General features: G+C 40.6%; 1 protein-coding gene across 1 annotated transcript in view; it reads left to right on the top strand.

Moving 5' to 3' along the window:
• Positions 1 to 12500, top strand: part of LOC101855185 (ubiquitin carboxyl-terminal hydrolase 8) — a gene marked incomplete in the record, with an annotated part of 39392 nt that overhangs the window by 17173 nt on the left and 9719 nt on the right. The window contains 12 exon segments of the mRNA XM_013081855.2: positions 866 to 951; positions 1615 to 1754; positions 2317 to 2491; positions 3646 to 3808; positions 4700 to 4853; positions 5301 to 6033; positions 6939 to 7068; positions 7947 to 8391; positions 9493 to 9648; positions 10698 to 10863; positions 11419 to 11494; positions 11841 to 11971. Of these exon segments, the coding sequence (XP_012937309.1) occupies positions 866 to 951; positions 1615 to 1754; positions 2317 to 2491; positions 3646 to 3808; positions 4700 to 4853; positions 5301 to 6033; positions 6939 to 7068; positions 7947 to 8391; positions 9493 to 9648; positions 10698 to 10863; positions 11419 to 11494; positions 11841 to 11971 (2555 nt within the window).

The following is a 12500-nucleotide window of genomic DNA, read 5'->3' as shown; positions in this document are numbered from 1 at the left end:
TGAGGTACTTTCTACTGATCCTTCTTTTCTTACAGCTCTTCATGCATGTATCTGTCTTATACCCCAAGGCTTTTTTAGACATGGAGTATAAAGCACAGGGCTATCCAAGTACTTGCTTTTGTAACTGTAAGAAGATAGTTTAATTATGTACCCTTTCGCTTGAAGTTCTCACACTCTCTTTCCCCTGTAGTGATGGTGGCTTCACAGAAAAATATAGAATAGGGCTATAAGACTTATTAGAAGTGTGAACAAATTGATTTAGATATGGATGTGGTTCGAGGATGCCACTATTCCACTTGTTGGACTATTTCTTTTCTTATAAGACATATATGTGAGGTGTGCTGACAAAATGAGTTACTTCTCCGATTTTAGCCTTGTGGAAATTGATACATCAACTTCATAGGTGAAGTTTGTACAATTTGTAAGTGTGAAAGAATAAAAGACATGGTAGACTTGAACAAAATGGTATCAATTAGAAATCTATAAATCTGACCTCATTGTCGATTTTCGGCCGATATCTCCATTCTTGGACAGCGAGAAGTAACTCATTTTGTCAGCACACCTCACATATTTTAAAAGTCTGAATGGAATGATTTAGATATATGGATGCGGTTAGAGGATGCCACTTTCAGGACCTCATAGTTCTTTTCTTACCACCTGTTGTTCTGACTTTTTTGCTATTTCCTTGCTCAGGGTGGTCGTCATCGTATTAACGTGCTTCTTTTTGCTCAAATCAAAACCAAATGATTTAGATGCCACCATTGACTAAAACCTCAAATGCCTTGCAGATTTGAAAATCGCATAAACAATGCAATTTTATTTTATGTTGATTTTCACTTTGTGTGTTTTGTTTGTTTGTTTTCAGGACTATTTTGATAATCTTATCGGGAAAAAAAATCAGTTGACAGCAATAGAGCGAGCGGAAGTGCTCGCTGACAGTCTCAAAGAAAGGTAAGCTTGTTTTGTAAATAGATTATTAAATTCTTCTTTTATTGAACCCTGTTCTGAAATTTGAGACAGCACATGACATACAGTATTTTTTCATCACTACATAAAACACATGATCACACAGCTGATTCAGAAAATTGACTTGCCATTGCCATCAGTCACTGTGGAGCACCCTGTTTTTGTACCTAAGGTTATAGTGTCTTGCTCGAGCAGACATTCAGATCATTCATTGTAATTGTTGATTTTGTACACCACATGGACACAATTTTACTATTTTGACCGTTTGAGATGTGAGCTGATTCGAACCTTCCTGTCAAGACCAACCTGGACTCGAAGAGATGCAGCCTCTCAGGAGACAGATGGAGATGCTTGATAAACAAACCTCCCATCATGAAAACTGAACTCATGTCTTTTGTGAACAGCTTCAGACAGCCTGACAGTTATTGCACACTTTCTACTAATACCCAAGTGACCTCCCACATAAATTCTGGTAGTTTTCTATTTTTGTATGAACTTAAAACCCTTTTTGAGACGGCGCAATTACTTTGTAAATTTGTTTTCATATAGTACAAGTATTCGTACAGTGGCTTTTACTTTGTATGTCTGTTTGTGTATAGATAGATGTTCGTACAGTGCCATTTATTTTGTGCATCTGCTTGCGTTTAGGTATGATCTTAAAGAAGCCGAAGCTGTGGCTAAGAAATTGGCATCGCTGGACACTAACTCAGACGCGAAGAATGGAGGAGAGGAGAAGAAGAATGAAATCACAGCAGCACCCGAAGTGAAGGAGAATGGCAAGCCGGCGGGTGAGTTTTGAACCCTGTTTGATTTCTGCCGCTTTTGTCATTGTGTTAGGGTTTGGATGTGGTGTTAGCAATGTCCTTTCACCTACAGATGTTTGATATAATGATCTTCACATATTATTATGAGGTCTATGGGATGATGGAGGACCCCACTAGGAGGTCCTACCTCTATGCTGTATCTATTTTCTGTCTGCCTGCCTTGCTTTGCTTTTTCCCCCCACACTAAATGATGTATATTTTGTCAATGTGCTTTATTAATACTTTGCACCCAGGGCACGCCGATCGGCAGCAGTAAGAAGCCGTCCCTTTTCCCCACGGGACGCCGATCGGCAACAGTGATATAGCGTGTACCGCACCTGTATCCTGGTCCGTGGGGATAAGTGTTGCGTGCCCTGCGCGCTGCGTGGGTGGAAAGTGTTAAACTTCATCTTTATCATCATCATCATCGAGTGCTAGCTCTTAAACAGACATCGGGAACCATGGTTCATCACTCTTTTTTTCTGCTTGTATGCTCTCCCAAAAACCTACATTAAGCCTATTAACCATTTTTACCGTCTTTCTGCAGAAAGTGAACCAGCACCCACCCCAGGGTTGATCAAGTGCACGGACTTATGTAAACTTTTACGTGATTCGGAGGTTCAGCTGATCCTAATGGATGTCCGACCTGCTTCAGACTTTGCTCAGTCTCACATCTCACACACAGACTGCATCAGCGTGCCAGAGGAGATCATTGTACCCGGGTAGGTTGTTTTTGCTCGGTTTGGAAAATTAGCGGAAACAAGAGGTAAAGGTAGACAAGGAATTACTTACTTAGAGGACTTGAACAGGGTTATGTGAAAAGACCAGGATAATATTGGATTTTTTTTTTTGGGAGGGAATCTGAGCAAAGAAATATGTGATGAACCATGGCTTCTCATGTCTGTTTCAGATCCGGCTCTTGAAGCTGAAGAATTTTGTTTATTTACTCCTCAGTCCTCCAATGCCCTTATCATCCAAGGCAGCCGCCCGTTGTTTAGGGTAATAGTGGTTGTATTAGATGGGATGACGTCTTGGACAGTGTTATGGGAAGTAGTCGTTTACACACTTGATTGTCTTTGACAGGTGGCCTTTGGAGCGGATGCAACTGTGTCTAATATAACTCTTAAGTCATTGTAAATAGATCATCAAGGAGGCATGCTGCTTCGATCATGCTTGTCATGGCCAACTCAGGCCGTCTGAGATACAGCATCTCACGAGAAAAATAGAGACACTCTAAAAAATAAATGTCTCCCCACTTACGAGTTTGCAACAGCAAAGAACCTATCCACTAACACGACAAACAGTGGAAAGTACTTCTCCTGCACTATTTGTTTCTGTCTATTTTTTTTATTTATTTTTTTTGGGTCCTAGCACAAACTATCGTTTTACAGATGACTGCTTTACGTTAAATAAAAATAAATACTGCAAATTGAAGTGTCTTGAAATAACTTAAAATACCATGCCTTATGCTCTCTGAGATCAGAAAAAGGAAGCTGAAGTAACTTTGTCATGCAAACAGAAATAAAGACAAAAACAGACCTGATGACAGTTGCATCACAGGGCTAAGTAGACAGACCTGATGACAGTTGCATCACAGGGCTAAGTAGAGGCAACAAGAAACAAGGAAAGAGCCTCTACATTGCACATTAGCATCATGAAAGCTGACAATAGTCTACAACTTTATGAAGTAATTTTTCAAAGTAGAAACTGGGTCTGATGGCGGCCTGTCATGGCAAGGTGAGGGGGCACCAACCGACAGAAGTGGCCATAGTGATAGGCAACAGGACATGAAATGACTGTTATTGTGCCAATGTGCTTCTCAGTACCTAAACTTTCAAAGTGCCAGAACAAAGTGGTATTGATGATCGTGTTTCAGGTCCACTGTAAACCGTATGCAGGGAAATCTCCCGAGCGAGTCGAAGGAGGTGTGGATGAAGCGGAAACACGCGGATCACATCATCCTGTTTGACTGGAAGTCAACGCTCAACTCGGTGACTGTTGGCACGCCGCTGAAAACTCTCAAAGACGCACTCTTTAAGGTAAGTCACAATGTTTTGTAGTGACTAACAAAGTTCTCTGTATTTGTAAATTAAGTTTTATTTCTAGACCTTTCTATGTATAAATCGCATAGATTTGTTTTTTCATTAACAACAAACATTTTTTTGTTGGTGTAGGTCTACTATTAGCAGTTTTCTTTTATATAGAAATGTTGTTTTTCCTTTATGCACTATTAATAAAGTTGTACAGTCAGACCTGCCCTGACGGCCACCTCTATAAGACGGCCACCTGTACAAACGGCCACTTTCCATTTCCCCCCTTGCGTTTTTTCTATATAATTTAACTGTGTAAAACGGGCACCTGTCCAATGCGGCCACGGCCACCATATTTTAACACACAACCCCTATTACACAAAGCAATAACACCTGTCTTAGACGGCCACCTTAGTGACTCCATTACGTTTTGTCATAAATTGTACACTGGCCCCTGGCGTTGTGGGCGAGCCGTCATAATCCAATCAGTTGTCATTGTTGTTAGGTAGTCCCTCCAACAGATCATGTTGCGTAGGCCCCTCCCACTGTTGACCAATAGGTACCAATTTTCAACAACAATGTTCACTTTTATATATAAATAACGAAGTTTTCTATTGTATCTTATTATAACAAAGTTGTTTTTCTGAAACCATTAACAAAGTTGGGTTGGGTTTTTTTTTGTTTTTTTTATGTAAGCAACAATTCACTTTTTTATTTTCAACAGAACTTGAACAATTTTCTTTCATAGACTACTAACAAAGTGTTCTGTTGTAAACAAGTATCAACTTTTCTTTTGTGGCTATAGCATTAGTGTAGCTTCTCACAGCCAGGTGAAAGGAGTGGCTTCTGTTACTGATGCTGTATTTTTTATCCGACCAATGTTTCCTGTTTCATTCTCAGTTTGACACAAGCACCATCATCAAGTCGGAGCCCCTGGTTTTGGAGGGTGGCTACGAGCAATGGCTGCTGTTTTACCCTACAATGACCACCAATGCCCATGTGGTCAAACCCAGTGACCTCCACAGAGAAAAAAACCCGTCACCGACGGCAACACGTAAGAGGAAATGTTTTGCTCAACAATCTTTTAAATTTTGTTTCAGAAGGGGGGAGGTTATTACCTTTTAAGTTTTCTTTTTCTCCATCTCCGTCTTCTTCTCCTTCTCTGCCTCCTCTTTCTTTCTCTTCTTCTTATACTTCTTCATCTTCTTCTTTTTCTTCTTCTTCTTTTTCTTCTTTGCGATCACAGTTTGCCACCCATTCCTCTGCTCAAATGCCTGAAAAAATCAACGTTTTCCCCCAAATGGCTGTTATTGTGCAAATGTGCTTCTCTTTACTCAAAACAAATAACTTAGTGACCTTTATTGCATCAATTTGCTTTTTTTTTTACTCAAGCAAATAAACTTAATGAAACTTGTTGTGTTGGTTGTGTTGATGGGCTTTTCTTTTCTTTAAAAAAAAAAAAAAAGAATTAAAGTGATGAGGGTTTTTTTGTTCATTTCAGTGGACTTTGACTATCCAGAACTGGATGAGAATCTTCAAAAAATTGTTCCCTCCAAAGGGAAATTACAGCCCGACAGCATGCCCACCGATCAGTCAACTCACATCGACAACGGAGCACCTCTGGCCAATGAAACTCATCCCCCGTCCTCCGCTCAGCCGGCTGCTCCAAAGTTTGACCGCACACTAAAGCCAAGTCGTTCTGGGGAGCTGGCATTAAACAACACCACTGCCTTGCCGAGACAAGGTACACTGTCTCCTTCCTCAAGTTCTGAGTTTACCAGCGGTGGAGAACTGAATAATTCTAGTCAAAGCAGCAAAGCCAATACCTCATCCTCCCTGAGTTCAGGACTTTACCCTCGTGTGCTCTACGAGAAAAACTCAGACATGAAAGTCAACAATAAGAATATCAATATATTAAATAACGACCTCTCTAGAAATGACCTCAAGAGTTCTAATCTGGACGTGGATTTGAAAGAGAGCATGCTACAGAGGGGGAAGAAGGAGACAGAGCTCCGAGATTTCCAACAACAGAAAGATAAGACATTGAGGGAGGATGACCAGAGGCTGAGGGAAGCAGAACAGAAACTGAAAAACCTTGAGGAGATGAGGAAAAAGGAGCAAAAAGATGTGGCCGATTTGATGAGGATGAAGAGGAAACTGACAGAGGAAATCGACGTGGAGAAACGACGACAAGAGGAAGACCAGCAGCGATTGGCTGAGGAGGAGGTCACGAGGTACGTGTGAGGCTTAGGTTCAAGTGCAGTCATAACTCACATCATCAATGTGTTTCCACCAGTACCCTAGTCATTAGTTATTAAAGAATGGAAGAAAAAGAGGGTGCCTAAATCAGAATCATGACTTGGGCAATTATTATTTTTCAATCAAAAGCTTGAAAGGAAATTAGAAAATGAAACAAAACTTTATTGTAAGATGCCTTTTGATGTCTTTATTCGAATGAGGGCTTGATCTGGAAATCCTCAGAAACCGATTTGGGCGATTGTTGAATGATACTGACAATATGAATATATATATAGTATTGTATTTTAGTCTCTGTTAGCATGTTGTGTCACTGAGGCAAAAGAGGCAGAGATAGGCCAAAAGTAGCTTACTTAGATGTTAAAGGTTTTTTTTTTAATGTTGGCATTTTATGCCCACATCAACACAAAGTTGATCTTTGAAGAGACAGGCTTCTCTCTTACCTGTCAGGGTGAACTAGGGCTGAGGGGAATACAACATTCCGGCAAAAATACTGAGGCGCACCTTAAAAATTCTCCCCATTCTGGAATGGAACTCGGGTCTCCTGTTTTTTAACAATTTGAGGGCGTGTTGGTTAATGACAGCTCCAACTAGCCTCTGCTTTGCTTGATTGAATTTTGCTCAAAGGTCTTCAACGCCTGTGGCATTCTGCATGCAAACAAAACATGTGAGCCTTCTGTGTGTAGTTACCTGAGGATTGGCTGTTTTCATCTGATGTATTAAATCTTAGAAAAACAAACATTTTTTATATCAGAAGATTTGATCAAATTGTGCTAAAAAGGTAGCTTTTGATTTCCCCTCCATGAAGGAAAACCTGGCAACCCTCGACTGTATCAATCTGGCAATGTTCACTAGGTATAAGGTTGTTTGTTTTCTCTCTCAGGACGCAGGCTCTGGAAGCAGCCAGGCAGGAAGAGGAAGAAAAGAGGCAAAGAATGAGAGAAGTGGAAAAGCTGCGAGAAGAACGCAAGAAGAACGAGCAACAGAAGGAAGAAGAGAGAATGCAGCAGGAGGTATGGCTGGTGTTCAAAATTCTGTCTTCATGTTTTTCTCTGTTTTGTGACTGGCATCTGTGATGTAGCAGCTGGCCGCTTCGCAGTATCCATCGTAATGAATAAAATATGGATAGGTTAATTGTAAGATATTCGCATGAAAAAAATGGACAAGCTTTCCTTTTATAACATCTTTTTTCTTGATGTTTTAAACTGTTGTAGAGATGCTGCTACAGAAACGAGGAGACGGGATGTTTCTGCCTATTTTCTTTTTGCCAATGGTATCAAGGAAACATCATATTTTTATGTGGTTACTCTTTTTTATCAAGGGCCACCCCCACCCCCCCTCCCCCTCACCCCTCCCCCTCACAAACTAGGTTTAGAGTCTCTCATACTATTTAGCCAGCTGCTGGTTTGAATATATTTTACGATGTGTTGTACATGTAGGATTTTCTTGCCTCAAAATTACCCTAGTATAAGTCTCTACATTAACAATAGAGTTGAAATTGTGGAAGAACGCCACCCATTGCCGAGAAGAAATGTGGCTGTCTTAGACAGGTGGATGTTTTAAAAATATCATTTTAATGTTTTAAAAAGTGCTTTGGGGGAAATAAGAAGTGGTCATTTGTTCAGGTGATTGTTTAGTACAGGTGACTGTAAGAGCTAGTTCGACTATATTTCCAAGAGGGGTTGTGATGTCTCAAATTCATCCATGAGAAGAGTTAATTCTTTGTGGTATTCCATTTTGATGTTTGTTCAAGTGAAATGAGAACAGTTTTCTTTGTGGTATTACATTTGATGTCCTCAAATTCTTCTCTGAGAACAGTTACTTCTTTGTGGTATTCCGTTTTGATGTCTGTTTGACTGGAATGAAAACATCTCTTCACTCTCCCATCTAGGAAGAGCAGAGAAAGCAGTTGGCAGCCACGAGGGAGGCAAAGTTACAAACGGAACAGCTTGAGAGGGAGAGAGAGATGGAGGAAAAGGAAGAGGAAAAGAAGAGGATTCTGGATGAGGTGGAAGCGAAACGCCTGGAGAGGTTGAGAGTAGAGGAAGAGCAGAAGAAAGCGGAAGACGCAATACAAGAAAAGTTGAGGAGGCAGAAAGAGGCGGAGGAGGTCGCGAGGCAGGAGGTTGAGAGAGAGGCTGCAGAGAGAAGGCAGAGAGAGCAAGAGAGGCAGAGGAAAGAGAGAGAGGCCAGGGAGAAACGAGAGATTGAAGAGAGGGCCAGGGAGCGAGAGAGGAAGCGCAAGGAGCAGGAGGACAGGCAGAGGGAAGAGGAGAGAAAGAAGAAAGAAGAATTGCAGAGGGACGAAAAGGCAAAGATTGCTGGTCAGATTGCAGGTATGAGGATATTTTGTTGTTTTTGAGTTTAAAAAAGTAAATTGACAGGATAAGAGTGTTTAAGTGCACGGAAAGAGTAAGACAGAGACAGTCAGAAACAATAGAGAAAGGAAAGCAGTAGGATTGAACAAGGATAGTCTAAGTATATTAGTGAAATGGATTTGGGGGGGGGGGGGGGGGTGTTCAGTGAGCTGCTTTGTTTTGTTTTGGGTTTTTTTGTTGTTGTTTTGTTTTTGTTTTTTTGGGGGGGATAAGGGGATATATAACTAGTCATTGGCATTGAACAAAGGTAAATGTAATGAAGGGGGGGGGGGGGATTAAGACCTTCTCAGCTTTTGGTGTATTGGGTGTTGAAGCAAACAATGGAGGGTGTTTTATGAGTGTTGGGAAATGTAAGTCTGTCATGAAGCATCTATGCTGTGTTTTCACAATGTTGAGATGACTTAGGTGAGGCTGCTGAGGTCTTGTTTACCATAACGATAGTTAAAGAACTCTCTGTTGTGCTGAATCCTCTCTATTTGTCTTGTGCTATGTTGTAATTGTTGCTGTTGTAGTTCATTCAACTGTCTTTACTTAAAATGTTTGTCTTTCTTGCCGTCCATCCTACAATTTTGACTGTTTGCAATTTTGTTGGTGGCAGGAGGGCACAAAGGATACGTCATTCTTCTTTTCTTTCCCTATATTGTTTCTGCTTGTCTCGCTTTCTTTGCACTAAACAACCATTAAAATGTCAATGTGCATCTCTTTACTCAAACAAATTGGGTGGTAGGCAGGTACTCTGGTGTGGTTTTCTCCTTCTTTCTTATCAGACATCCATCATCCTTATATCTCTCCTCCTCCTTTTATTTGTACGTTACTCTCTAGTAAAATATTTCGTCTTTGACACTTATATGACCTTTTCGTGTTACAAGTGCAGTAAAACTTGTATTAAAACTAATTTTTTAAGTACTCAAACTTTACTTTACTTTTCCGATCCAGCGGCCATTTGGATTCTAGCCTTTCGGTCTGTCGATATGGCAAAGAATTTACAGGTTTTAATCAGCTGTGCTTTGTCGCTGTATAGAGTAAAAATGCTCCAACAAACAACAAATTGTGTTTTAGGTGCTACAAACGGCCAGTCCAAGTCTGTTCCCTCCACGTACTTGCCCAAAGGCTGGGAGAAACGTCTGGACTTTTCCACCAACAGATATTTCTACATCGATCACAACAAAGGACTCACACAGTGGACTCCCCCATCAATGCCTGCTGATATGAAAGGTCTGTATGTGTCCCTTGTGTTAAAAATGATAATAGTATGTCTGTCAATGATCCAGGGTGAGAAAGGGCAGTGATGATGATGTCAATGTCTGACGATGACCGATGCATCTGAATCGGATAATATTTCTTTTGTGAAAAAGAAGAAATTAGGTTAAGATGACTTGTGGCTTCTCCTCTGGTCAGTGAGACCAATTCTGGCTAAGTAATGTTTGGCATATTTTGACCATTTATTTCCAAATTGTGTAAAGTAGAAAAAAATTAGATTGATAGAATTGTTGTAGAGCAGGTGGCTAATGTAAAAGATAAGTGTGTTTACCTCGAGGATGAATACTGAAATACTGAATGACATAGTGGATGAAATCTAAGCTCATAATATATACATTTCGTAGAAAAACAACTATTGAGATGGCTTTGGGATGAAGAATGGTACTTAAAAAGTACACAGTACTGACTTTCGTGAAATTCAGCATCTCCATGAAGATTAAAGTGTGATTTTTATGTACTTTGAGCCAAAGCAATTTGTTTTACTATTTTGAAAGTCACACAAATTGCATGTGTGGTCAGAGGGTACCATTGGTAGTTCCAACGTCTTTACTTTCCCTTTTTTTTCTGTGAGTCTGTCTGGCTTTTCCCAACACTGACTGACTGTTAATGTGTCAGTTATTCTCTTTATTCAACACTCTCTTTTATAATTTATGCTGCTTCACAGTAGTCTCCTCTGTAAAATGTGTGTGTTTCGTGTGATGTGGGCCAATAGTCTTAAATACTGAATAAAATGCCTACCAACCTACTGATCTTACTCCACAAAGAAAGCAATTGGGTGGTTGGTGGGTGCTCTGGTGTGGTTTGCTTCTTCTTTCCTTTCAAACATCTATCGTCCTTATCTCCCCTATTTCTTTTTTATGTTTGTTACTCTCTTGTAACACCTCTAATCTTCTGGCGCTCATATGACCTTATGCAGTTGCGAGCGCTGTAAAACCTCTACTAAAAATAAATGAAAGCAAAGAATGATATGAGTTTGTTGTGTGTCGGTTCTCTGTGTGTGTCAGGTGCAAGCGTGTACACGACACAGCTCAAAGATGAGCCCAGTGTGTCCAGCTCACGGGGTCTCTCCCGCTCGCACTCCTCGCCCAACATCATGAAGGAATTAGCAGACGAGGAGAAGGCCAGACGGGCTCTGCCGGGAGTGGACAGGGGAAGTAAGCCAAGCATCAGGTGAGAACTATAGAGAGAGTTCATACCCACAGACCTGTTGTTTGGGTGTGCTTGTGTGATCGAATCGTGCATCTTTGTATGTGTATCATTTGTACATGAATGTAATGGCAAGAAAGGACACCAGACATCCAGCTGTGGTCAATTGGCATTAGAGCAAAAATTGGAATGCCTTGATTTGTTTGTTATTATTTTAACTTTTGTCTGTTTTAATTCATATTATTGTTTAAAAAGGGATTAGTTTTTCTACTGGTCAGTGAGTGTTTATCCAGTTCAGCCGGCAGCCTTAAGTGTAACTTGAGTTTGACACCACTGCTTTAAATTGTTTTTGTTTTTTCGTAAGAGTTTTACGGCACTTGCAACACAATAAGGTCATATAAGTGCCGAAGATTAGAGGTGTTACAAGAGAGTAACAAACTCAAAAAAGAAGGAGGGGAGATAAAGACGAAAGATGTTTGATAGGAAAGAAGGAGCAAACCATACCAGAGCACCCGCCAACCACCCACGCTTTAAATTGTAAATGTCGATAATATATTATGTAAAACATTTCTCTTTCAGTAACTCACAAGGGTTGAGCAAACAGATTGTGTATCAGAAGAAGGCGCCGGACTTGAACCCTGTCTATGGGAATGTGGTACGTATGTGTATAGTTTAGGCTTGTGCTATGTTTATGTGTACAGTTAGGACTAGGCTTGTGCTATGTTTATGTGTACAGTTAGGACTATGTCATATGCACTTGTATAATGTGGCTCGCTACAGGTCTTTATGCGGTGTTTTAACATATAAATGAACCTGGTCTTTGCTTTACTTGAACCCTAGTGGTGGTAGTGGAAACTTTGTGGAAATATTGAAGAAGTATTGCTGTGTCTTATCTTGAGCTTTTCGCACTCTAAATGAGAGTTGCTATGTTGGCAGGCTTCCCTTTACTCACAGTCCAATGAAAAAATGTAGCAATCTGTGATGTTATTTTCCCCTCTCAGGGCCCAGCACTGACAGGTTTGAGAAATCTGGGCAACACTTGCTACATGAACTCCACGGTGCAGTGCCTGAACAACACCACGCCCCTGGTCACCTACTTCGTCAACGACTACCATCTCGCTGACGTCAACAGGTACGGTTGTCTGATCTCCCTTGAGAGCTGCTGTACTTGATCGTTAATGCTTTTACAGCCATCTCGGCACAATTTAGATCAATAAAAGGGCAAAGAATCCTGTGGCTACTGTTCATGTGGAGATGATGATGGAAACATGTTGAGAGTGTTGGGTATATGACGGGTAACTGATTCTCTTGCACAATTATTTTTTTAATTAGTTTGAATGGAATTGTATGTTGTTATTTTGAGAACGTGGTTGTTGGTCCACGAAAACGAAACAAAAGTACGGGTTGTTCATTGCACTCAAATTGCAACTCCCTTGCATTGGAAATCAAAGTCTACGGGCCATCACAGAGTCAATTCACACTTTTATGCCGGCCGTTCACTGAAAAGCTTATCTAGACCTTGGGGTAAATATGTGAAGTCTACGAGTTGTGTGCTATAAAGCTACATCAACACATCGGAAGATTTTCTGTTAACAAAATGCATGGTATTTTAGGGTATTAATCATCATGTTCCAGGAATTCAGGACCTTTTTCAGGACAGC

The sequence above is a fragment of the Aplysia californica genome, unplaced genomic scaffold (assembly GCF_000002075.1).
Source record: "Aplysia californica isolate F4 #8 unplaced genomic scaffold, AplCal3.0 scaffold00149, whole genome shotgun sequence".
In the NCBI taxonomy this organism is placed as follows: Eukaryota; Metazoa; Mollusca; class Gastropoda; order Aplysiida; family Aplysiidae; genus Aplysia; species Aplysia californica.
The sequence above is the reverse complement of the archived record's forward strand: the minus strand, read 5'-3'. Positions and strand labels throughout refer to the sequence as shown.